This window comes from Panthera pardus, unplaced genomic scaffold (assembly GCF_024362965.1).
Source record: "Panthera pardus isolate Hobbes unplaced genomic scaffold, ASM2436296v1 HiC_scaffold_6, whole genome shotgun sequence".
NCBI classification, from domain to species: Eukaryota; Metazoa; Chordata; class Mammalia; order Carnivora; family Felidae; genus Panthera; species Panthera pardus.
Window position 1 is genome coordinate 38,091,440 of NW_026526991.1, and position 27,820 is coordinate 38,119,259.

At 33.8% G+C, this 27,820-nt stretch overlaps 1 protein-coding gene and 1 long non-coding RNA gene across 5 annotated transcripts in view; one reads left to right on the forward strand and one right to left on the reverse strand.

Moving 5' to 3' along the window:
- LOC109270557 (uncharacterized) overlaps positions 1 to 27,820 on the forward strand; it is a 166,895-nt gene that overhangs the window by 43,824 nt on the left and 95,251 nt on the right. The gene's annotated exons all lie outside the window — the stretch shown is intronic.
- PTPRQ (protein tyrosine phosphatase receptor type Q) overlaps positions 1 to 27,820 on the reverse strand; it is a 206,695-nt gene that overhangs the window by 20,585 nt on the left and 158,290 nt on the right. For 3 of the 4 annotated variants that reach the window (XM_053894770.1, XM_053894768.1, XM_053894771.1), the window contains 5 exons: positions 26,147 to 26,275; positions 12,872 to 12,898; positions 12,132 to 12,213; positions 8,429 to 8,519; positions 3,403 to 3,479 (listed from right to left, as the gene is read on the reverse strand). In XM_053894770.1, coding sequence (XP_053750745.1) covers positions 3,403 to 3,479; positions 8,429 to 8,519; positions 12,132 to 12,213; positions 12,872 to 12,898; positions 26,147 to 26,275 — 406 coding nt within the window. The remainder of the gene's footprint in view (positions 1 to 3,402; positions 3,480 to 8,428; positions 8,520 to 12,131; positions 12,214 to 12,871; positions 12,899 to 26,146; positions 26,276 to 27,820) is intronic. The other variant, XM_053894769.1, reaches the window with a different exon arrangement.

Here is a 27,820-nt window from a genome sequence, read left to right on the forward strand (position 1 = left end):
ATACAATTATTTGCCTTTGTCCTGTTCTATAGTATCACAAAACACATGATCATTAGCACATTGATTAAAGTTAAATGCATATATGCATCATTCTGTAAATCAAAGTAAAACTTCAGCATGCTATAGAGTTTAGGCTACAATGAAAATTAATAATCACAAGATTTCACCAAAATCTTTAGAGAAGAATTACATTTTCAAGGGAATTAATAATTTCATAAGTGGCTAAAATATTCTTACTGCAACAGAAAATGTGTGTGGCTCTTCAAAATGGATTTAAAATTCTTGCAGAAAAATAGGCTTGATTTAAAGTTTTTGCATAAATATTCAAAAGATCCCTTAACTCCTCTGAACCCTCCCTCACTTCCCCTATTAATAATTAAGATTAATAAATCTTAAATTCTCCAATTATTTATTTCTTTCACAATAGGACCCAATATATGACTGTAATTATGGAGTTATAATTAATCAATATAGAACTCAGAATGAATTTTCCCCCCTTAACAGAGGTTTCAAGGCAGGACGGAGCATCACGTAAGCAGAGTTCCAGTGGGACCAAAGGCAATGGCAGGCCTGGGAGTGAAGACCTATGAACAAGAAAATAATAAAAGACTATGGGCAGCAAAAAACAAACAACCCAGTTAATAAATGGGCAGAATATATGAATAGACACCTTTCCAAAGAAGACATCCGGATGGCTAACAGACAGATGAAAAGATGCTCAAAAATCACACATCATCAGGGAAATACACATCAAACCCACATTGAGATACCACCTCATACTGGTCAGAATGGCTAAACTTAACAACACAAGAAACAACAGATGTTGGCGAGGATGCAGAGAAAGGGGAAACCTCTTGCACTGTTGCTGGGAATGTATACAGGTGCGGCCACTCTGGAGAATAGTATGGAGTTTCCTCAAGAAACTAAAAATAGAACTACCCTACAATCCAGCAATTGCACCAGTAGGTATTTACCCAAAGGATACAAAAATACAGATTAGAAGGGGTACACCATCTACATATGCACCCCAATGTTTATAGCAGCACTCTCAACAATAGCCAAATTGTGAAAAAAGCCTAAATGTCCATCAACTGATGAATGGATAAAGAAATTGTGGTTTATATACACAATGGAGTACTATGTGGCAATGAGAAAGAATGAAATATGCCCCTTTGTAGCAACGTGGATGGAACTGGAGAGTGTGATGCTAAGTGAAATAAGCCATACAGAGAAAGACAGATACCATATGGTTTCACTCTTATGTGGATCCTGAGAAACTTAACAGAAACCCATGGGGGAAGGGAAGGAAAAAAAAAGAGGTTAGAGTGGGAGAGAGCCAAAGCATAAGAGACTCTTAAAAACTGAGAACAAACTGAGGGTTGATGGGGGGTGGGAGGGAGGGGTGGGTAGGTGATGGGCATTGAAGAGGGCATCTTTTGGGATGAGCACTGGGTGTTGTATGGAAACCAATTTGACAATAAATTTCATATATTAAAAAAAAAAGATGTGGTATATACACACAATGGAATATGACTCAGCCATCAAAAAGAATGAGATCTTGCCATTTGCAACTATTGTAGATGGAGCTAGAGTGTATTATGCTAAGAGAAGTCAGTCAGAGGATGACAATTACCATTAATTTCACTCATATGTGGAATTTAGGAAACAAAACAGATGAACATATGGAAAGGGGGTAGAGAGAATAAAGGGAAATAAACCACAAGAGACTCTTCACAACAGAGAACAAACTGAGGTTTGATGGAGGGAGGTGGGTGGGAAATGGGCTAGATGGGTAATGGGTACTAAGGAGGGCACTTATGATGAGCACCGGGTGTTGTATGTAAGTGATGAATCACTGAATTCTACTTCTGAAACCAATATTGCACTGTATGTTAACTAACTAAAATATTAAAAATAATTAAAATTAAAATAAAAAAATAAAGTTAAAAATTAAAAGAAAAGAAAAACAGACTAGGGGCAGTAGAGGAAATCCTCAGGTGACTGTAGGGTCACCATGATAAGGATGGTTAACTTTGCTATATGTTAGAATTAAAGCCAGGGTGTGAAAATATACGGGAGCATATCTCGTTTTTTAAAAAAAAACAACTGTATATTGGAGCTGTTCAGAGATAGAATCATCTGCCTTAGGAGGAAGTAGGTGAATCAATGCTGAGAGAAGCTAATAGGATTTTTAAAGAGACAGTTCCAAGGTGAATGGTTGACTTAAATAAGAACAAGGGCAATTCCTAACTCTGAGATTCCTCAGAGTGGTTGTGTCAACCCAAGTGGAGGTCTTGGGTGCATTTAAAGTTTCCATATACCTATGATAGGGAAGAGCACTGAGAAGTCAAAGAGCCATGGAGAAGGAGAGGAAGCCCTAAAAACACATTGGTTTCATTCAGTTTTCAATCCAATGCAGCAAGCTTTTATTATCTATGATGTGCCAGATAGTTCATTAGGCATGCCACAAAAATCATCCCATGTTGGTTCATTTATGTTCTTTTATATTTTTATATTATTTTTATGTTTATTTTTGAGAGAGAGAGAGAGACAGAGTGCAAGCAGGGGAGGGGCAGAGAGAGAGGGAGACATGGAATCCAAAGCAGTCTCTAGTCTTAGCCATCAGCACAGAGGCCCGACGTAGGGCTGGAACCCACAAACTGTGAGACCATGACCTGAGCTGAAGTTGGACGCTTAACTGACTGAGCCACCAGGTGCCCACCTTTTTTTTTAATGCTTATTTATTTTTGGGAGAGAGAGCATGAGAGAGCAAGCGGAGGAGGGGCAGAGAGAGGGAGAGAGAGAGAATCTCAAGCAGGCCTTGCACTGTCAGTGCAGAACCCAATACAGGGCTTGAACCCACGAACCATGAGATCATAACCTGAGCTGAAATCAACAGTCAGAAGCTTAACTGACTGAGCCACTCAGGTGCCCCTCATATATGTTCTTTGAGCAGGTACAATGGAGTGCACATTCTCCAGGTAGCTGAGGATAAAAAGTAGAACATGACATCATAGTCCATTGAAGGACTGAAAACCTAGATGGGAAGAAGAGCATGCTATTTTTATATTATATGGACATAACTATCTATTTGACTGATTTTTTCTTTGTAAGAGAGATTGACAGACCTTTTTATGCACAAATAATATACTGACAAATATAAAATAGTGGAAAGGCCTGTGTCACTTACTAGTGACATGATTGTTGGTAAACTGCAATCTCTATTAGGAGCCTCCATTTCCCCATCTATAAAAGGGAGGTACCTAGTGTTGTTGTGAGGGACTGGCACATTAAAATCCATAGAGTTTATAATTAATTTCTTATTTAAAATAGTTGGAAGAGTAATATAATTGAAGTATTTATGTTTTATAAGAATATAAAACAAAAAAAATGGTGACTTACAGAAACATAGCTGGCATTAATATAATCTGATCCTGGAATACTAGCATCAGCTATCAGCTTCACTCTGTTATTATTATCTAGAGGAAAATATGAGACATTAATGCTAATTCATTTTTAAAATTGCCACTACTTTCTTTCCTATAAAAATAATACAAAGAAAAACATGACATAACATAGAACATTACAGATAGCCATAAAATTAAAGAAGTTCCCTCTTATCTCATACTTCCACTGCCCAGAGACAATGACTATTAATATGTTCTTGTACATACTTCCAGAATCTTCTGTACATATTCATAAAAAATTAACCACAAATGGAATTATTGTGGTTAAAAACCCACAAATTTTCTGCAATTTTTTTTCATTTACCTATGTTTGTCTTTCCATATTATCATGGACAAAATGTCTAGCTCATTATTTTAAACATATGGTATTTCACTGATTGGATATATTAATTTAACTCTTATGATGATTTAAATTCATCTCATTTTGTTATTGCAAAATGCCAAATAAATATATTTAAACTATTTGCAGTGTATTTGTAGAATGCATTACCAGCAGTAGAAATCCTAAATCGTATTGTGCATTTCAAATTTTGAAAGATATTGCCAAACTGTTCTCTAATTTATATAAGTTCATACTCCAACAAAAGTGTTTGAACAATTCTGTTTCCTCTTATTTTCACTACCATAAGATATTATTAAACATTTTAATTATGATATTTTGGTAGATACAAATTTATATCTCATAATATTTATTTTTATTTCCTTAAATGTGAATGTAATTGATCTGAGGTTATTTGTTTGTGTATTGGCCATTTTTAAATAACTTTTTTAACTGACTTTTCATATTATACTATTTTTCTATTAAAAACATTTTATAATGAAAATATGCTTACATGTATTGAATGAAATTTTCTTCTTGTCATTTATTTTAGTCTATCAATCAATGGAGCTGCTAGCTATCTTGCCATACATAAAAATTTACATGTTTTTATAATCAAATTTCTAATTATTTTTCCTCATGGAATTATGGCTTCTTGTGTCATTCATACAAAGGTGTCGGTCACATCAATGTTTTTATTTGTACAAATTCATTCATAATTTCTTCTAGAACTTTAGTGGGTTTTTCTGCTTTTGTTTTTAACTATTTTCAATCTTTGATCCATTGGAATTTATTATTTTTTATGGAATGAGCTAAAATATATTTTTTATTGTTTGTTTCTTTGTTGCCATTTGGAACAACAGTCTCAATTTGTTAACATTCATCATTCCCCCTTACTCAAAATACTACTGTTATTATACACTAGATTTCTCTATGCATTTAGGCCTATTTCTGGACTATTTATTCCTTTCTATTAATTTTTCTGCCTATATTCTTTCTTTAATACCAAACTTTTAATGATTATTCTTTAGAATATTTTAAGATCTGGTAAAACTAGATGCCCCTAACCATTATTCTTTTCAAAAAAAGGGGTTCAAAATTATTTTTTGTGAGGATATTTACCACGTTGGTATTACAGTCAGAATGTCCAGTGCTAATTTTAACTAGTCATGAAAATGATACAAAATACCATTACTACATCTTTATTTTGAAGTTGGTTTTTTTTTTTTTTTTTTTTTTTTCCTAATCTCATGAGGAAGACACTTGGTAGTGGAGGAACAATTGGTAAATGGCTTTGGGTTTGAATTCCAAATGAATCATCTGTTATCTACCATATAAATTGGACTTGGGTGAATTCCTTAACTTCTCTTCTCCTTCATTACCTAAACTATAATATATAGTTATAATATTTATTTTTAGAATTTTCTTGAGGAAAACTTACACGAAAGCTTCTGAAACTTATAAAGCTGAGTAGAACTTGATACATGCTCTCATGTTCTTAAAGCTTAAACACATGTTACTTGTTAAATGACTATGCTGCATCGTTAGAGTTAAAATGACCTGCCCTATAGGTTTAGAGATGGGGAATGTTTAAGCAAATTTATGCAAATGATTTATGCCTCAAAGACTTTGAATTTGGTGTGCTATAACTATTTTAATGACCTTGTGGCTAGTCCTGTAACTTAGGAAGGGATGCCATCAGGTTTCTATTCACTTGATATGCCTGCTTATAACTATCTGAGTCAACAGCAAGCTAAACTTTTCTTCGTGGTGTTGGAACATTTCTGAAGGTCATAGTGTCCTGTCAAACAGAGATTTGGAAATCTCTTTTGCAAGCATTTGCTGCTAATTCTAGTACCTTAAAGCCCTGTAAGCTAATATCTTCTATAATGCACTGTGATATTTGAAATCCCACTTCCTACATTACTCAGGGGAAACAATGTACTTCACTAAGCTGGCTCAAGCTAAAATTCAGAGTCTATTAAAATGAATTCATTCTCTATGGGAGAAAAAAACGTTTCTTCAGCTTAATGGCTTCTCTGCGAGCACAGCGGGAGAATATATTTAGTTTAAACATCTCATTTCCTTGTACTGTGTGTGTGTGGCAGGGGTACGCTTACCCATAGAGGTGGCTGTGAGTTTATAGCTCGCCTTCTAACCTAGGTTAGGGAACTGTGCTTGTTATGTCCAGACTATAGACCCTAAAGTCCTGTTACTAAAGCTTATTCACCAAGAAAGTTAGTGGCTTTTAAAAATAAGCAATCTATTATTGATTCAACAATCATAAGCACTAACATTGAGAGCATGTTCCAGTACTGTGCAGAGTGGGTTAAATAATTACTCCATTAATCCTCACAGTAAGCTCACGAGGTGGACACCACTGAATGGTACATATAGTCACTAAGGCTGTTAGTAGGTACACAGGATTGCAGCCTAGCAAGTTTCATTGGAGCCCACACATTCTTAGCAGTTTTACTATATGCAGGCAGTAGGTATTCATTGAATTAATTAATTATTCTAATAACATTTTTGAAGAATAGAGAAATCTACCTAATAAAATTATTTCTTATAGGACCTCCAATTCTCTAAGAGGATAGTTAAGAAAAAATTTTCCCCTACAAATCCATGAAAAGATATTGAATGTGGATGTAATACATTATTTGAAAAAGTGCCATAAATTTTTCTGGACTGAAATCAAGAAAGCAGAAAACAATTAGACATTGTCCATTTGCCTCTAGTAAAGGTGAAACATGCATTAAATTCTAATTATGATATTCCAAACATCCTTGATGTGTAATCCTACCATTAACAATTATTTTTTGTCTTAGCCTCAGATTTGAAGAAATGGGGCAATCATACTCCTCAAATCTTCTTGTTGTTTTAAGGTTTTTTATTTACTTCCATTGACCACTCTTATTCTCTTCCTGTCTTATAAGTAATAAAGCTATGTGGTCTGACTTTTATTATAGTGATAATGTGAATCCTGATAATAATGCACTGGGATCTTAATAATAAAAGATTGAAATGTCACATTTAAAAAACATTTTGCTAACATCTCAAATTTCTACATATTTTCAATTAGGTACCCTTTGATCTTTGGAAATAAGTTAGCCATATTTGGTTTACTTATTTTATATATACTGATGGATTAAAAATCACTTCAGCCAAATATATGAATGTAAATAGATATGAAATATTCCATAATAACTGTCTTTCAATTAGATTATAGTATTCATTTTCACTGAAAAGCATTGAATAGGAATGGAGCAAACAAGTATGGAAGAAATATAGATAGAGACAAATATAAAAATATGAGAAATTCCCTATCTCTTAAACTTATAATGCATCTGACCCAGGTTAACTCTCTGAAAGGGAAAACAAAAGGATCCACTGAGAAACACAGACATTTAGAGATGCAATACTAACATTCAGTCATTCCTACAATAGTGTCTGATTTGTCAACTTGCTCCTAAAGTCATTCACGTATTATTTGCTTTGTTCCAGAAAGGATTTTGTGTGATTAAGGCTATTTGCATTTTCATCCTATCCTAATTCTTGGGAATTAGCAGATTCCACTAGATGACTACTTCCTATATCACGTTTCCCTAAATTTGTTTACTTCATGCCTCAGTTATCCTCCAGTTCTAGAATATCAGAATTTGGTCCATGTCTTCCTATCAACATCCTTTATTATTTTACACTCTGCGAGTGTATCCTTCTCCACGTCTGTGTCTTCCTAGACAGAGAGTTCAATTTTTAAGTAAGGATTTTACCAATATAGAAAAAAATATATATTACTATTATATTATTATATATTATATTTGTATATTGTGTATCATTATAATACATAATATTATATATTATTATATATTAGAATATTTTAAAATTAGGAATATTTAAAAATTCTAGATTTTGAAACAATATTAACAATATTTCAGAACACCACAAATAGCACTTGTTTATTTCATAGTACGAAGTGAATTGTATCAGAATACAGACAGTAGGCACACGTGTTCAAAATATGTAATATCAAACATACAGCTATTATTAACAGAGGAATATAATTATTTTTCCTTTCACATCGCTGCTAATTCTTAAAACAACAATGCAGTTTCTTTCCTCATTGATTGAAAAATGAAGTATGGCTTACTATGGTGAGACACAACCCTGCCTCCTTTGTAAAACCAATCCTGGTAAGCATACGTTTACTCCGATCTTCGGTGAATAGTTTACAATGCATTTTTTTATATTCCGTAAGAAAGCACTGCCCTGCTTTTAAGGGAAACTAATGCACAAAGTTACATGTTTCTCTTTTCATTTGAGAACTGGATCTGTAGGAAGATGTTAGAGAGGTTCCTTACTTGGGTTAAATTACAAAGCTAAGAAACTATTAGGTCTACAGTTTCTTGCACCTGCATAAGCGAACCTTGTGTGAACAAGCTGAAAATCATGTATGTTAACTTCAATAAATATTAACAAAGCAAAAGAGATACAGTTTGAAAATTACTGCTAATAAAATGCATTATTGTAATCTGATGAATATGTAATATAATAAATTTAAGAAGTAAAGATGCTAAGATGCATTTGGTACTCATTTTAAAACATTTTGCAGGTCAGAACCAGAGGCAGTAAGTGCACATACATGGTTTTATATTTGGAAAGCGGTTTTTTGCTCTGTTCCAAGGCAGATCAGCATCAGTTGAAGAAAGATCCTGAAGAAATTTTGGTAATTCCTGTGGAATGAAGTTATTTCACAGTTTAGATTTATTTCAGAGGAAAACAAGAAATTCTACTTAATAAAAGACTATTCTTCACTCTAAACCCTTTTACTTTTAAATTGAAAACACCTCTCATAACTGCAGAAACAAGATCAAATTAATAGTAATGAACTTATATAAATGTTTACTGAAAATATTCTGAAAAAAATTGGTCTTTTGGACTATTGGTCTTTCTGGGATAATTTCTTTGTATTTTGGGAAGCTCTAAGATGTGGCAACCATGTTAATAATAACCCTGCTCCATACTTCACTAATGGTTTCATCAGGTACACACTGAGTATTATTTAATATTTTAATGTCTACTTAGTAGGGGAAGGGAGTTCAGTGATTTATTTTTTGTTTTCTCTCCTCGGGCAGCGTGATTTCATGCCTATTAATTGGTACAACACTGGTCAGTTTAAGAACATGTCAAAGGTCAATTCCTGTTCTCAGTAGGCATTGTTAAATCGATACTGGAACGCAAAGGTGCGATTAAGAATTATCAGACACAGAGGAAGGGTCAAGGAGATCCATTATTGACATTTTGATAAAAGATCATGATATTATCCACTCATCATTAAAAAAGTTGGTGCCAGAAAACGTGTTCATTATTTTGTCGACCTGGTGATTTATATTTACAAAGTTCACAGGTTTTCAGTTTAGAAATAAGTCTCAACTTGCCAAATTCCTTAAAAAGTATTAAAATTTGTGTTTTTACAACTTTTTCAACATCATTATAAATAATTTCTTTTAATTAGGTAATTCTCCCTTTCCCACTTATTTTTCCTCAAAAAGAAAATCCGGACAGTCTTTTGCATATGGATATGGGTTAGAGGAAAGAAACAGTGTAAGCATCTGAAATCTCGTGTGTTGGCACAAAAGTCTTAGGGAAAAAAAAATTAGCCAACTAGGGAATCCCAGAACAGCTTCCTTGTGTCAAGGTGTCAGGAGTATATGTCAGCATATTCGTAACAGACAATGAAATAGAGGCAGAAAAAAAGGTGAAATGGAAATCATCTGAAAAGTGGTACTTCTATTCTGTAATTTTTTCACATAGTAGTTTCTACTTATAGATTTAAATGACTGTGGCCTTGATAATTAATACCCAATTACCAGGTTGACTGTTTGGATAGTAATGTTATACTTGGCAGCCTTTTTCTTATCAGGGAACATAGGGCCTCCACCATCCTATTCAGCATTTTCTCTTACTGTTTGCTCTTTTCATTGGGATCCTAGTTGAGTTGGACTGTTTTGCATCCTTAACCCTTCCCCCTTTATCTATCTGTTGGTCTTCTGCTTGTCCTAAAGTTCATCTCAAAGGTCACCTTTTTGTAAAGCCTTTTCTGACTGCTATCCAAATAGAGTCAGTTCTCACTTTTCCCTGCATATTTCTATCATGATACAGTGTATTTTTGTATTTTTTGTGCATGTCTTATCACAGTATGAGCTTCTTTTATGGTAGAAGTCATCATCATAATAGCTAATACTCGTGTCAGCCACGATTCTTAGTGTTACACACATTCAATTATGTTAGCATTCACGACTTAGTGAATTAAATAGTATTATTTTACAAATGAAGATATTGAGGAACAGAGAGTTTAAGTGATTTGCCCAAAGTCACTTGGCTATTGAGTGTTGAGTTCATATATACATCAATATGCTAAATACAATGCCTATCATATAGTAGAAGCTTATAAATATTTAATGTATAAGTGAGTATGACCTGATTTATAAAGTTTATCAAATATGCATTTATTTATTAAAATATAATTTTGCTTTGAAAACTTAACACATCATTAGGGGCGCCTGGGTGGCTCAGTCGGTTAAGCGTCCGACTTCAGCTCAGGTCACGATCTCATGGTCCGTGAGTTCGAGCCCCGCGTCGGGCTCTGGGCTGATGGCTCAGACCCTGGAGCCTGCTTCCGATTCTGTGTCTCCCTCTCTCTCTGCCCCTCCCCCGTTCATGCTCTGTCTCTCTCTGTCTCAAAAATAAATAAACGTTAGGGGCGCCTGGGTGGCTCAGTTGGTTGAGCGTCCGACTTCGGCCCAGGTCATGATCTCACGGTCCGTGAGTTCCAGCCCCGCATCGGGCTCTGTGCTGACGGCTCAGAGCCTGGAGCCTGTTTCAGATTCTGTGTCTCCCTCTCTCTCTGACCCTCCCCCGTTCATGCTCTGTCTCTCTCTGTCTCAAAAATAAATAAACGTTAAAAAAATTAAAAAAAAAAAATAAATAAAAAATAAATAAATAAATAAACGTTAAAAAAAATTAAAAAAAAAAGAAAACTTAACACATCATTAAGATAAAAACAATTTTAAAAAGTTCCTTACATATATAGATATATTTATAAAATGTATAAAGTTTGCCTATATATTTATATAAAAAAACAAGTTCTCAAAACCATGATCTCCAAAAAAGTTGAACTAGAAACTTTCTCAACATAATACATGTGAAAATGTTATTGCTAATAAAACTTTTCATCTACTCAGTCATGCATAATGTAATTATATTCGCTCTTATTCTAGTGAAATTACACTTTTGCTCCTGAAAAATTGAGAGTTCTCGCTGTGTAAATGCTAAGAAAAGTTTTATGGTACCATCGATTTTGTTAAGTCCAGACCAATATTACTTAAGAAGCATAACCAAAGAGCTGTAGGAAATACCATTAATCTTCTCACATTTTGTTATTATTCCCTGAGAGGCTGAAATATTATAATCCTGAATTATTCAAGCCAATTGCTTAATTCTTTGTTTCATAAGTTCACACACTAAAAATTTCATGCAAAAAAAAAAAGAAAGTTTTTGGTGACACTTAGAGATCCGTTTTACTTATATAATACAAAATAACCAGCTAAGTTTGGAAAGATGCACACAAGTTTTAAAAAAAGCTTATTTATAGTTCTGATATACACCTTATGCATTATTATAATTTAAATTTTATAGGTATATAGAATGTTGAAAGCAATAAAATTAATCTTAACTTCTGAATAGTGTCAAAGTGGAATGTTCTTAACTTCACATATTTTCCATAATGTGATATAGTATTTATTTCATAGTAACTTAATAATAGGCCTCATAAAACGCAGGTGTTTTTACCTTTTGGATAGTTCTAGAAATAATATGATTTTTATAGTTTCTGGAAACATCACGTTCTCAGGTTCATCCACATCACTAACATAAACTAAGCAGGCAAAAATGGAATTATTTGGTCTCTAAATCTAAAATAATTATTTAAATATTAAAACCACATTTAGAGCATAACCTAAGTCTCACAAAAACCAGTGAATACAGCATTCCAGATTCTCATCCATCTGGATGAAAGAGCAGAGAAGAAATGAGGCCAGGTTGCCATTGCTGGGAAGGTCTGAAGCAGAGCACCTTTTCCTCACACAGTAGGTGAATAATTCCATTCGGGTTGCACCAGAGGCCACCACGTGTAACATTACTATCCAAACAATCAACCTGGTAATTGGGTATTGATTATCAAGGCCACAGTCCTTCATGGCCTTGCTTGCTTAAAATGGACATGAAATTTGACACATGAAACGACTGGAGGTCTGGCAATGTTGTGACAACTGCTAGTAACATACCGAAAATTCTTCTTGAAACTTTAGGTTGTTGTTTGTGCAAAGCTCTTCAACATGTTGCAGGAAGGATTTCTTGCTCACCGGCCTCCAAGCAAAGAAAGGTATAAATATTATCACGTTAGATTGAGTTCTTTCGCTTTAGCATGGCGCTGGCTGTACAGTTAATGAGCCACAGAACAACAGACATTTCAAAACCCATAAACCACACAGCCCTTTAAAGTCACTCTGTCATATTTACAAAATTAACTTTTCCACTGTAAGTTTGCTTTCTTTGTCTCCTGGCACAAAATTCTTTCAATTTTCAAGTGACTTTCGATGAATGATTTCATATTTTAACGAAGAAAGTTTTTCAAGTAAATATAAGGGCATAAAGTTATCATTGAATCCTAAAGCACATAATACCTCTTTGTCATACAGAAAACATTTTATACATTACAAGGTTTTAGAAGATATAAAATATTGCAGTGACCTCATTCTCATAATGACATGGTTTTTAAACCCTAAGGAGTTTAAATATCCCCGTATTACTTCCCAAGCTAAAATACAGACATGCAGGCTTCGCCCCAGAGAGAGAGAAAGCATTTCTCCAGTTACCATGCAATTAGTCATGCTTTTATGATTTATATCCAGCTTGGAGGTTTTTCTAGCAAACATACAAGAAAGGAACCACACATTAAGATTCATTGAATCAGTGAATCTAGCATTGATATTCAAAAAGAAGAAAAGATATTTAACAAACTTACTTGATGGATTTTCTATAACTAAGTAACCTGCAACAGAGATTGTGTTAAATGCATTGTAAGTTGAGGGTATAGTTCTTTCTAAAAGACTTCTAGACTAAAATCAGAAAAATATAATAAATCGGTAACGTATGATGTGTTATCCCTTTAACTGATAGGTGATCGTTATTTTAAATTCTATTTCAGTTGTCTAATATTTGGATCTAAATATGGCTAAATAATAACTTAGTTTCTCTCTCAAGCTAAGGCACCCTTTTATGCTGTTAGGCCTTTGGAGTACTGTGTTAAAAACAGGTCTTTTTTAAATTTTATTTTATATATTGCATAGTATTTAGGGTCTAAGAGAGTTAATGTGGATTAAAAAAAATATTTTCTTTGTCCACAGAGAGTGCTTAACCAGGGAGAGTGGATCTTTGAAAAATGACATCATATTGCTTAAATTTTATTTCATGAGTGAGTTTTGATGAGTATGTAACCATAAAAAATCACAATTCTTTCAGTTACTTTAGACATATCTCCTGTGACACTTCATCGGTCCAATTATTTATACTCTGAAAAAATCTGAAATAATTTTTTGCAGCTAAATAGACTATGCATCACACACAAATTCAGAGATGGGCACATCTTCAATAACACGTTTGTCATGCACAATTAGCACCGCAAAACCACAAAAGGCACAAAGTATAATGAAATAAAATGAATAACATATAACTTTTTCAAAGTTTTAAAATTTAAATATTATCAAGGATGATTTTGCTGTATTCCTTAAATGAAGAATATTTATAAGAAGATGTGGTTTTGAGGTAAAGAATAAATGAAAGAAAATAATTAGATTGAAAGATGCAGCCTAAAGAATACTATACAAATAGTCTCAAAGGGGTGGGTTCAATGAACAAAAAATGAGTCAAAAAAGTTCAATTTATTACAATATAGGAACTGGTGAAAAATATGGGGGTGCAGGAGCAAGTACTACCAAGAAGAATGAAAGAATTCTTGGCTAATGCTTTAGGTGTCCCCAAGGAGAAGAAGGTATCTCCCAGCTTCTTAGGGTATAACCTCATAGAGCATACCATTATCAAACACGGCATCACAGTGATAAAACAGCAATGTTTGAGCAAAGTCTCCGTGGATGAACTTGTAAGCTTCCCACGATATCCTAGAGTGATTCTAAGAAGGCAACAGAGAAATTTTTAACCAAATGAATATGGAGATGACTGAATGGGCTATTGAATCAGAATCTTTGATTTGGGGTTTAGAAAAGAAAGACAGACTATCTGAATTCGAGGCTCTGGAAATACTTCTGACATAGCAACAGATGCAGTGGGGACTGGGGCAACAATCGATCCCTGTTGGAAATAATTACTCTTCAGCAAAGACCAGTAAGAAAAAAATATAATCATGGGCTAGACCCATACTACCCAAGTTCCCTTAGATGCCTGTTGCCCCGATGCTTTTATGCCACAATATTCCTCAGAAACAGGAAAAGCAAGGGGTTAGGTTAGGCATTCCTGCTTAACTGAGCTTAAGATAGAAATATGAATGAGACATTTGAATTAGCAAGACCAATTTCCCTGCTACCACAGGGAAATGGAAATTCTTGAATTGCATGGAGATTGTTTTCATATCAACTTGTGAATGGTGAGATTCAAACATATTACATCTAATTTAATGACAGGCTCATGGCCCACCTATTTAAGGACAGTCAGACTGCCATCCTATAGTAGGAAGAGTCTCTTTTCCCAGAGAATCCAAAACTATTTGAGGCAGTATTGGCAAAATATTTTTACTGAGCCATCTAGAATCTAAAGTAGGGCTAGTTTCTGCACAGCCATCAATAAGGTATTTGAAGAATCAAAATATGTTCATGAAGTCCTCAAAATACATTAAACATGAATAATCATATTAAAATATAAATGAGCAAGAAATAGTTGAACCACCAATTATTCACATCCTGGCTCTTATTATCATTAATGATTTATATTTTCACTTAGAAATTATAATTAATTTAATAAAAAGATGTTTCTTTTATCAATTTATTTACAGTGAAGAATACTACAGAAAGTTGCTTTTTTTTACTATTATTTTATCTTGCAATTGAAAGATCTCTGTAAAGATACTAATTTTATTTTTTAAAATTTATTTATATTTATTCATTTTTTAAAGTTTATTTACTTATTTTGAGAGAGAGAGAGAGAGAGCAGGGGAGGGGCAGAGAGAGAGGGAAAGAGAGAATCCCAAGCAGGCTCCATGCTGTCAGTGCAGAGCCCAACACAGGGCTCGATCTCACAAACCATGAAATCATGACCTGAGCTGAGATCAAGAGTCAGAAGCTTAGTTGACAGAGCCATCTAAGCGTCCCTAAAGATATTAATTTTGAACTGTAACTGGCTATTAGATTCAGGTGAATATTTGTGAATTCTTTCCTTACTATAAAATATGATGCCTTTATTGGTTTTAAATATGGGCTCTAACAATTACTAGCTGGGTTACGTTAAGCAAGTTACTTAATCTTTCTGTGCCTCAGTTCCTAATTTGTAAAATAAGGAAAGCATATGTAAATCAAGGTCATATATGTAAAATGTTTAGAAATGCCCTTGGCTTTGGAAGCAATACATAAGTATTAGTTACTATCATTAGTATTAGAATTGCTATTTCTACTCTATTTTGTAAAACTCAAGCTCCTCTTACCCATCTGTCCTACAATTCATACTGATATAAAGGAAGAAATTTTTTTGTTTCTAAAAGAATACTTTATCTTAATTTTACTCAAAACTTGGTAGACTAGAATGTGCTAAATTAAGCAGCAAGATTTCCTATTTTATTCTTAATCAAGGTCTCAGCATAAAGAATGATCATAGATAAACAGACTTCAAATCTAAGCCTTGCTTTCTAGTTCTCAATTCAAGATCCCAAATACATCTCTAATAACATAAAGACTGTAATAATTCAGTTTTCACATTATCATGTGAAAGCATTTCTCATCATGCCCACATTTGTAATGTTCTTCCTTACAACTGCCTTTCACATATCCTGTTTGTACTCCACATACTTTCTAGCATCCCTCCCTCTCAGTTTGTACCATTTCAGGTGTTTTACCACAACCATATCCTACTGATTCCTCAACAGCTGATTCAAATGTTAACCCTTCTATGGACCTTACTCTGATCTGTTATAGAGAAAATAACTTCTTTCTATAAAACCAAATTTCTATGGACAGGTCACTAACCACTTGTATTATGGCTGTATAAGTACATGTATTAAGGATATACATGTTGAGGTTCATGTATACTTGAAGGCTGGGGCAGGATTAACACTTGGTTTTGCTATAAATCCCTTGTAACCTTATTCATAGTAGACAATGAATTAATCATCATTAAATATAAAACTGTGGATGCATTCAGACTAGGACACATAGAATGTTAAACATAAATACTCTGATTATTATGAGAGTATCTAAAGTGAATGAATTTTCCACTAAAATAGAAGGCAATTGAGAATTCTCAGAAGTTTTAGCTAAGTATGATCAATAGATGTATGAATAAACACTATATGAGTCTAACCAAAGCCATATTGGATCCCCTAACTAGAAGTTAACAGGAGCTAGATACCTCGTAGGAAATTAGATATATGAATAACAAAATCACCTTGCCTATACAACTAATAAAAAGATACACTTCAAAAAAACAACTAAGAACTATTTTGGCTTTATTTTCCTTTGTATCACTCTCTTTTTCTAAACCTAGTCACTTTATGTAACCTATTCTTTACATTTGTATTTACGTAATATGAGAAACAAGACTTCTAAAGTCTAATTTTTATGTAATTTTCCAGTCTATGCTTATGTTACCAGTATGTGTGACCTGAAAATGAAATACCTATCTGGATGGCTTAAATTGAGAAGACATTTTGGCACACATTACCTGACTATTCAAATAAAAGATTTTTTGTTGTTGTTGTCTATAGTATCCATATCATTGCTTTGATACTTAGCTTCATATTATAAAGGTGCATTTTTTCCATTAAGAAATCGCTGCATTCTAAATTTTATTATAGGTTTTAAAGTCTGTTTTTATATAGGAAAAAAAATAAATTTGAACAATTTATACACGGAACTAGAAAAGAAGGTGGAGCATAATACACAAAAGCATTGACTTTTACTGATGAGAAAATTAAATTCTTTCAGGAAAAATTGTTTGTTTAGATAAACATAAAAAATACCTCATAGAAATTAACGTCAGCAATGTTATTTTAGAAGGAGTGTTATTTCCAAATCAAGTGATCTGTGAAGATACTCAAAGAAACTCCTTTTTATTAACATTTTTAAAAACTTAAAGTGTTACATAGGGAGAATTTTAGACTGGTATGGTACACTTATTTTAACCCTTATTTTATTCACTTACAATGGTGAAGATACTGTCAAATTGTATTCAGTTCGTTATTATATAAATCAATTTGGGAACTGTCCAGATTTCAATAAGATAACTGACCACTTTCCAACAGGAAGGGCTAAACACTTCTTATTACATGAATCTTAGCTGTCTTAAATCCTATTCCTTTTTTTTGGAAAAGGGTATTATTTCATGTCTGGGCTCATTTTTTAAAAGTCTATCAAAAACTTAAATTCCACTCAGATTACTCTTGATAGATTCAGAGAGGAACCATTTATTTATGTTGGCAGTGGTGATTGAAGACCATATTGTCACAGAGACTCAGCTTTCTCTCAAGGTCAATTAGTTGAAATCTATAGGGAATTAAAATATAGTCCAAATAGAGAGCTATGGATGATAGCCTATAGATGAGCAGCTTAAATCAGCATTACCAGTGGCATAGGACAAATTGAGAAACCTCGTGTTTTCTACTTAGATTAAAAAGAAAAGAACCTCAAATTTTATTGCATTGGTTTAAACTATGTATTTGTCAAACTAACAACATACTTCATATTCAAATAAAATTTTGTTAAGAATCTTTCTGGTAAAATATCTTAATGAACCTTTCCAAGTTTTAGAAAATGTTGAGAGTGAATTTTTAATTTATAAATTTCAATCGCCATTAATTGTTCTAACACTTACATGTACTTCTTCAATGATATCCTATTACTTATCCACAACATTTACTATAATGATTTCAAAGGTGTCTTAAGTTTTGTCTTTTCCTATTGTTTTTATTTGTTTTAGGCTTTAAAAAGTATTCTTTCAGATCCTTCTTCATTGTTTTATCAAATCACCAACAATTCTTCTTTGGCCCCTAATATAAATTTAAACAATTATCCTAATCAATCCTTGAAAAGTTAAAAATATAACTACCATATGATCTAGCAAGTCTACTTCTAGGAATGTCCAAAGGAGATGAAAACACTAACTCAAAAAGGCATCTGCACCCCTATGTTCATGGCAGCATTATTTATAATAGCCAAGACATGGAAACAACCTAAATGCCCAGCAGAGGGTGAATGGGTGAATGGGTAAAGAAGTTGTGGCATGCATATATATATATATATATGGATATATACATATATGGATATATATATATATATATATATATATATCCATAAAAAAGAGGAAATTCTACCATTTGTAATAACATGGATGGGTTGGGAGGCATTATGCTAAGTGAAATAAGTCAGAGAAAGAAAAATAGTATATGATCTCACTTATATGTGGAATCTAAAAAACAAATAAACACGAATCCATAGAGACAGAGATCAGATTTGTGGTCACCAGGGACAAAGGGTGGAGGGGAGGGAGAATTGGAGGAAGGTGGTCAAAAGATGCAAACTTCCAGTAATAAGATAAATAAGTACTAGGGACCTAACGTACAACACAATAACTATGGCTAACACTGCTATATGGTATATTTGAAAGTTGTTAAGAAGATAGATCCTAAGAGTTCTCATAACAAGGAGAATATTTTTTTCTTTTTATTGTATTTATATGAAATATATATATATATACAATTTTATTGTATCTATATGAACAAATATATATATTGTGGTAATTATTTCATAATATCTGCAAATCAAACCACCATGCTGTAGACCTTCAACTTATACAGTGAGCCATGTCCATTATTTCTCAATAAACTTGTAAAAAATGTTAAAAAAAATATTATCCTAACCAATAGCTGGTACTATACAGCTGACTCTAAAACCTCACCTTATAAGGTAAACACACCACTTGAATAAGTGGTGTAATATAGTTCTTATTTAATTAGAAAAACAATCAGTAAGTGATATCTAAGTACTTTCTCAGTATATTTCCTCATATCTGTAAAGATAAACAGGTTTAATAGGAGCTTAGCTATTTAAAGGGCAGCTCTTTGGAGGCATCCCTTCCTTTTTCATCCCAGTATGTCCAGTGTCTACAACAGTGCCTGGCACTTGATAGGTGCCTGACTGATCCTTCTTTTACTCAAACAAGATAAAATGGACTTCCAAATAGATAAGGAAAAGCAGCATTCTTCCTGACATAAAAGAGCTGTGAGAAGATTCCCAAGGAGGCAAGAGGTGTATTTTCATTATTATGAAGTCTTTCGACATTAGCACTTTTGAAAACAAAATTCTTGACAGATGTTTTTTCTTGTCTACCACATATCTTAGATTCTAGCCATGGGCATAAGATTAGCTACCTCGGGCAAGAGGGCAGAAGGAGTAGATACAGAAGCTGAAGAAATTGCTGACAGCTGTTTGAAGAGGTGGACACAGACTCTCAGTGAGAATTTAATGAAGAGGACACAGATGACATAATATCTAAAAAGAAGCACTTCTAGCCTGAACTATTATCAGCTAGCAAGGCAGGTTAGCACTGAAGTTCTTCAGTTAAGGGTTAGAAGGGAACCACAGAAAACTAAATTTGGAAGAAGACTACATCTACTTTAACAAATATGATTTATGAAGAGGTGTTCTATAAAGGTTCTGATGAATCCAAACTAATTAAGTTTACCTCTATCAAAGTAAGAGCTCTGACTAAGCTGGATACTACTGACTAATTCTAAGAGAGGACATTTGGTTGTGGAGGAGAAACAGTGAGGATTCTATAAAAAATGGAAGTATTCTTCTCTGAGGCATTAATGGCATAGAGCAAAAAAAGTAAAAGAATTCTGTTTAATGATGTCAAAAAAGGATATTTGGCAGGGGGCAGGGTTGCTCAACCAGGCCCCTTGTGAGTCTAGAATGCTGAGGGGTCAGCTTTGAGTGCTGGTTGGAGTTGGATATTTTATGTGTGATGTGATCACTTAAACCTTTAGCTTGACAGAATCTTACTTTGACAACTGAATCTGATCATGCAGGTCCTTTGAGGAAAACGTATTTTTATAAAACTATTTTAATTCTGTCAGTGGGAACTTGGCAATTAGTTTATATGAAGTAAAACAAGGTTACCTATGATTCCAAAATGCTGAATATGATTAGAGTAGAAATAGTCCTGGATTCCACTGTTTTAATCATGCTGAGTACTATTCATGATCAATGAGAATGTCAGGAGCCTTGGCCCCATCCAGGCTTGTGGTTCATGGGGACTGATTCCTCTGTAATAGATTTGGGATTTTGAAATCAAATACATTTTTGTTCTTTGCCTCCATTCATATTCTTTGCCTGAACAAACTGGTTATCTCTGGGGCACTCGATCAGTTGCTGGAGTCCCTGGTAATACTGACATTTTGCTATGCTACCCTCAGAATGCATAAAGCAAGTTTTGTGCTAGCCTACAGATGGCATTTCCAAGCATCAGAGGAGTGCCTGAAAGCATGCACAGTTGGCTACCCATTGGTTAGGGCTGAAGTACAGATTCCATGAAATGTGCCACTCTGTGTATGCCCCAGAGGCACAGAATGGAAAATTTCATCGTCTTGGTCTTTACAGATTGCCACCTGCAGTAGTCGAAATGAGCTTGTGTGAAGTGTGGACCCAGACTCCATCTGTCAGATGGAGAACGCAGCTTTGTATCATGGTAATAATAACACAAGATGCATGTGCAGAAATCTAGGTGAAAACCTATTTTACTATCAAAGCTAACACAACATGAGAACACAGCAAATTCTCAGGACATGCACATTACGAGTCAATGTGCTTTTTGATAAGGTTAACTTTACCATATCAATAGCATGCAAATTATAGAGGATATATTGTACCTAGAAAGCATAGGGCTTTTTTTTCCTTTGGCTTTGGAAAAAATAGCACATTAAACAACAAAACGCTCAGTATAATACATTTAAAAATATAGAGCACACCAGCTGACAAGATGAAAACAATCACAACAGAGCTCTGCACCACCATAGTAACTTACTGGATGACAAAAATCTCCTTGCGTCTAAAGAAAAATGAAGAATATCTGGAAGTAAACATTCATTATTTATTTAGTACACAAACACAATGGATTAGTTTTTGCTGCCACCAGCACATGAGCATTAACTGTCTTGAGCTTCATTCCACTTCAGGACATCTCTTGTCCTGAATTCACATGGTCAGACATTTCTTATCTGGATTCATGTATTTTTGCCATTGTTTGCAAAATGGTTTCAGATAGAAGAAAAATTAATGACCAGAGTCTGTCAAAGAACTGATGGCAATTAAAATGCTAACAATTTTACATAGAGTTTCATATGTCAGTCAAATATTATGTATTCTTATTGAAGGACAGTAAGACTTGGACTATTAAAGAATTTTTAGCTTCTGCAAGTTTGAACCTAGACTAAAATGCCATCACTCCTTTGCCCTTTATCACTAACGGACAAATAATTTGAAAGAAGCAGGTCTTCCCTTAGAATCATTTCTCTGCATAGGAAAACTGCTTGAAGAAGGATACCATGGGGCCTTGTTTTTTTAATAGGGGTAATATTGATCTCATCTAGTACGCTTCAGAGTTCACACACACACACATACACACACACACACACACACACACACACACACAGATACAGGCGTACTTTGATAACCTCCAAATCAAACAACCCCAGGCTAGCATCATGGCTCTCTTATTTACTAGATCTATGACTTTGGACAGTTACTTAAATTCTCTAAATATCTTTTGTTTTTCATTTGTAAAATGGGATTAAAAGTACCCACCACAAAGGAAAGAGTTAAGTGAGATCATTACACACAGAATTTAACACATAGGAATTGCTCATAAACAGTAGCCATTATTATGTTAGCAAACCCTCTGTGTGAAAGTAGGTTGAAGTGATAATTTGTATAAAGATTGTAAATAACAATAACAATTCCAAATGTATTCTGATTTACAGTTTACAAAGCACATTCATAGAATTCTTTTAAATGGTAAGCTTCCTGAAGACATATACATTTAACAAAAATTCAACGCATACTTTTAAAGTTATGGAAGAAAGAAAGATACTCTTAAAGTAGCAATTCAGTTGTTTGCTTTATTTTGTTAGAATTTTAATTCCACTCATGATTGGGCCTTGAGTCTAATTAATGCACCATTACATTCACTCAAGTAAAACAGGCAAGATAATTAATATGGAATGATGCACACAATTGGGGGGGAACAGTTGAGGCTTGGAAGAAATTGAGTGTCAATAAAATACTTGTGAACATTCTGGTGGGTTGTTTAATTTTAAGTGTTATAACCCTCTTGGAAAAGGAGTTTGTATTGCAGTGAAATTAGTTAAAGTAAGTCACAGGACCTGCTGGTCTCTGCAACCTTGAAGATTCAGGTCTGCTTCACCTGAATGTTTGCTGATCTTGCCAATATCTCCTCCGAGAAACTTTTCTCACCTTCATGGGCTAAATGGCTGTGTTTCAAAGGAGCCATCACAAAATGTTTTGTTCATTTGCTTACAAATAACAAACCCTGAGGGTCATTTTCTAATCTGGTAAATATGGAATAGATGAGCCCAAAATATTAGATACTCTTCCTAAGAAATACATCTAGCATCGTCTCAACTTAAATATAAAATGTGCATGAGGAAATGATATAATTATCATTCCAAATAGGAATTTAAAACATTATCTTGGCCTATCCTTAATGTTCTCATGGAGTTACAGAGTACTAAATCATTTTTTTTTAATTTTTTTAACGTTTTTTAATTTATTTTTGAGACAGGGAGAGACAGAGCATGAACAGGGGAGGGTCAGAGAGAGGGAGACACAGAATCAGAAACAGGCTCCAGGCTCTGAGCGGTCAGCACAGAGCCTGACACGGGGCTCGAACTCACGGACCACGAGATCATGACCTGAGCTGAAGTCGGCCACTTAACCGACTGAGCCACCCAGGCGCCCCACTAAATCATTTTTTGAGTTTCATTTTCCTTCACAAAGAAAAAGTATAATGTGCCAGAATTCTTCTTCAGATTCTTTGTGCAACAATGTAGAATATAACTAAATAATGAGAGTTTGCACATACAAAAATTACAGGATGAATCTCAACATGTAAATATATATGCAGGCATGTATCATAAAATAAATACTTTCTTAACTACAAAAAAGTCCTTGACAAGATTTAGTACAAGCATCATAATGATCTTTTGTCAACTAGATAATCCCTAAAATTAATATTTTGATTAGATATTCTTCTTTTATCATTTCTCTTATGGACATGTCAAGACATATGACACTGAGGAAAACTGCTTGTCCAGCTAGCTAGAAGAGAGTGGGTAGGTTGGAGGGGAAAGACCATGTCTAAGCCAAAAGTAGAAACAGCATATGTTAGCTGGGTAGATTTAAAGGAAATCATCTAAGTTCTTTGCTGCAAATAACACAGACATACGACATAAGTTATTCAACAATTTACAAATGAACTCAAATGCTCTGATTCTTTAGTCTCAGAATATACTGTCTCTTTGGCTCTACTCTCATGACCTGTATGACTTTGAATAGATTTAGATCTTCCAGCACCTCAAAGACAAGTGAAGAGCTTTAGAGCTTCACAGAAGGACGGTCCCTTGTATATGTACACATGACTAATTATGGATTTGTTAGTTACCATTTTTTTAGATTTCATATCTAATGTATTAGTGATCTTATTAAATGAAAAACCTTCAATAAATAGTAAAGCTGGAGACAGATCTCTGTAATGAAGAGTTAATACTCAAACAACTTGCTAGCTATTTTAATACATTTCTGCAATAAATCAAGCAAAGGATATTATTATGTGCCATTGAAATTACAAATAAGAATGTTTTATAGTCAGTAATGCTAGAATTGTAACAAAAAATGAGAAAGTAAAAAGCACAGAAACTAAAGTTTCCAACTATGCTATTACTGGGGGCAATATATGAATTTTCTATGTGCAAAAGTAAATAAAAATTATTTGAAATATACTTGAAAGACACTTCTACATCAATTTACAAATAAAGCCACATATATGTAAATAAACATGGGAACAGGAAAACAAATAATTAGGAGTCAAGGTTAAGTAAGGCGGCCCCTAATTTATTAAAACCCAATAATAAACTATGCAGTCCTTATCCACCTTTCCCTTTAGCTGCCATGACAAACCCTGTTAAGAAAAAAAAATCCTACAGCGTTTAGATAATAGCTGTGTTCAGAAGTGCAGGAAAGGGCAAGCTGTAAAAACACACAGAGCTTAGGGGATCTAACCTCACCATAGCCTGCCTAGAATAGTAACCTCCTTCATCAAGAATACTTTAATACTGACTGACTTTTTTCACTTTATTATGTCATATCTCCTAAAGATCTACATCCTAAGGACTATTGGGAGATCAATAAAGATTCTTTTAAAAAAAGGCCCTAGAAGTGTTTAGATACTTAGAAGTTCACATTTTATTATGAACAGACTCAACTAAATTGTTTAAACAAGTAAAATTAATTGCACTGAGAGAGTTGATGTTTTATCCCTGGTACTTTTGGGTGTAGAAGAGAATGAGGTCTGTAGAGGGGGCACAAAAATTTGAGAAAGTGGTACAGAAAGGGAGTTGGGGAAATACTATAGAAATTCAGTTGGCTCCAGAGGGAAAGGAGAAGAAATTTCTTTTTACCATGAAGGATGACCCTTTTAGCACCGAGATATAGTCTAATACTGGAATGCTCTATTACTCCTATGATGTGGCTTAACTTTGGCAGATTACCCTGAGGACCTCTTGATCTTTTATATGTAACATTTCTTATGTGGAAAACTATGTCCTAGGTAATATATAACCATCTTACACATGTTCTTTGGAGCACTATCCATTTTGTTGCATCCATAGATACAACCTTTATTAGAATATAAACAAAGGTAAATACCTAAATATAAAGAAGTGAGTTTTTCTCTTTAACAAATCAGATTTCCTTCTAATTTAGTGATAATACTGAATAGCTTTCATCTTGCAGTATTTGGAAGGGCCCTGCTTATCACATGGCACTTCCCACTATAGCACATATTAGATATTTTTAGACATGCTGGAAATATTCTTTCAAAGTCAATCTATTTGGTAAAGACCGGCTTTGCTAAATGACAACTATAAACAATTCCTTTCTGAGCTCAAAAACTTTGATGACATATTTCAACAGTTAATAATAATTTTTTAAAGTACAGAAGTGTTGTGCATTACTTTGGAACAACTATAATGTGCTTACAAACATCACAAAATATTGGATCTAAACTTGTTATAATAACCTGATGACAGTTTTTATTAAGAATTTGATGAATTATCTTAATAGACACATTTTTCAAATGTGCCAACATTTAGAATATTTTTTAATGATTTTAAAAGGATTTAAAATACTCTAAAATTAAGCACTTTAGTATTTCCAATACATACCGAAGGCACACTTTTCCTTCCAAAGGTAATTTTTACTTTGTATTTAATTTTTAAATACTAAGCGATTTAAAATATAAAGTGTTAATACACAAGTTGGACTTCTAATGTAATTTTACACTAAAAAAAAGAGCTATGAGAAAGGCTTTTATAAATATGATATAAATAGTATCAAGTAGTTACAAATTTATTTAAAACTGTGATTAAAAATATGGATACCTCCAGAAAACCCATAAAAAGAAATCATATGAAGTAAATTATTAAACATAATTTTAAAGGCTTAATGTGTAAAAATATTTGTTTCAGGACAAAAAAAAAGAAAGAAAAAGAAAGCTTGGTCGAATATTATAGTCCAAGGTTCATATTGAACTCAAAGCATAAGGAAGATTAAGTGATTCTCCGAACACCAGTGAGAAGTGTGCAGAAGATGGAGGTCACCCTTTGAAAGAAGATCTCTATGACCTGTGTAAATAGGAGCCCCACAAACACTTCCAACAAGCATAGGTCAGAATAGGGTCATGGCTCCAGGCCCTCTGAACCACTGTTCGCCAAGAGGAGTGTGCTCACCGCGTTAATCTCTCGCCCTTCAGTTCCAGGTCTGCCACTGTGATGAGCTGATCCAGCTTGAATTTAGTGTCAATAATTTCTGCATCCCGAGGAGAATATGTGCCACCTTCTTTCTGCTTCTGTCGAATTCTAAAAGAAGTACAGTAAAGTCCAAAAAGGAAGTATGATAGAAAGCATATAAACTTAGGTTTTGTTTTCTTTTTAAGATATTAGTCAAATAATTTCTTTGTTGGGGTCATTTCTCTGAATATGTTGCAAATTTATACCTACTCAACTTCTTTTTCTTGCTTTAATTCCATAAACCTATTCTACCATATTCCTTTAACATGTTTCTTTGGTGAAATTTCAAATTTTGATGAGCATTAGTTGATCAAGGCTTTGGTCGTTGGCAAATTAAAATACAGAGCAAATGAAACCAATGCTGTGTGCTTGTTTTTCCTCTCTCTAGCTGTCTCACAGATTTGTCATAAAAAGAAAGTGTGCCAAAGTGGAAATAGCTCATTGCTATCATCACCAATACTAAAAGACAATGTCCCATTGTTTTTATATATGTGAAACATTTCTACATGCAGGAAAATGCATGGAAATATGTTTTGAATTGTCTCATTGGCTTTTTACACAAATATTGCAAAGCATATATTGTTATCTTTACATTTAGAAAACTCAGGTTCAAAAATAAAAGTCACATGAATCTGAGAATCTAATTAAGGCCCTATCATTTTACACCCTTTACATGCTTATCCTTCTTTGACACAGTATGGTGTGTTACTAGTGATACTATTATATCTATCACATTTCAAACATATTTTTATTATGTGTTATGTATTAAGGATGGTATAGAAAGTATAAAATATGGTTCTTATGCTCAAGAACATTATAATTTAGTTGAGAGGCAAGATCTAAGTGTAGAAAAAGCATAAAAAGAAAAAATCCAGATTACAATTCATATGACAACTATTAGTATTGTTAGGAAGTAAAAAAGTGAGATTTGATTTGAAGGCTCCAGAATGAGAAGGAGGAGGAAGCACATTTCTGGTTGATGGAACAAAAGCAGAGTTCTACAAAAGCCTAAGGAATGTTCTGGTGAGAACAGACCTAGTTGGCCAAAGAGAAGTATGTTGGGAATTTGTAGAGAGTAAGTAAGAGGGGAGTATTTCTTGCCCACATAAGGAGTTCATCCTATAAGGAAATGAAAAATCAGAGATTTTAGAGCAAGGAAACAATATGAATATGACCAAGGCATGTCCCTGAGGGTTATGCCTTGGCCATATTCGTATTGGAAGGAAGATATCTTATACAAATTATATGTCTCTAAAACTAGAGTAATGGCTTTCTCTCACCATCTTCTGGCTGACTCTGAGAACAGTAGGCAGTGTAAGAAAAAAAAAATTTTTTTCAAGAGTTCTTCAAATTAGCCATCAAAATGATGATTTGATAGGTTCAAGGTGAAACAGATGATGGGCATTCAGAATACAGGACAACATTCTTCAGGTAAAATAAAAACAGGGCCTACTAAGCTACTTAGGAAATTAGTGTCATGGTTATTTTTGCAAATGTAAGGGCCCTTTAACTCAGCAATCTACTTTATGGCTGGATTTTAGGACCATAACTAAGATTTCCCCTGAGGCCCTGCAAATGGCAAGGGAATTAGGAGGCTAATACTGAGAATTTAAA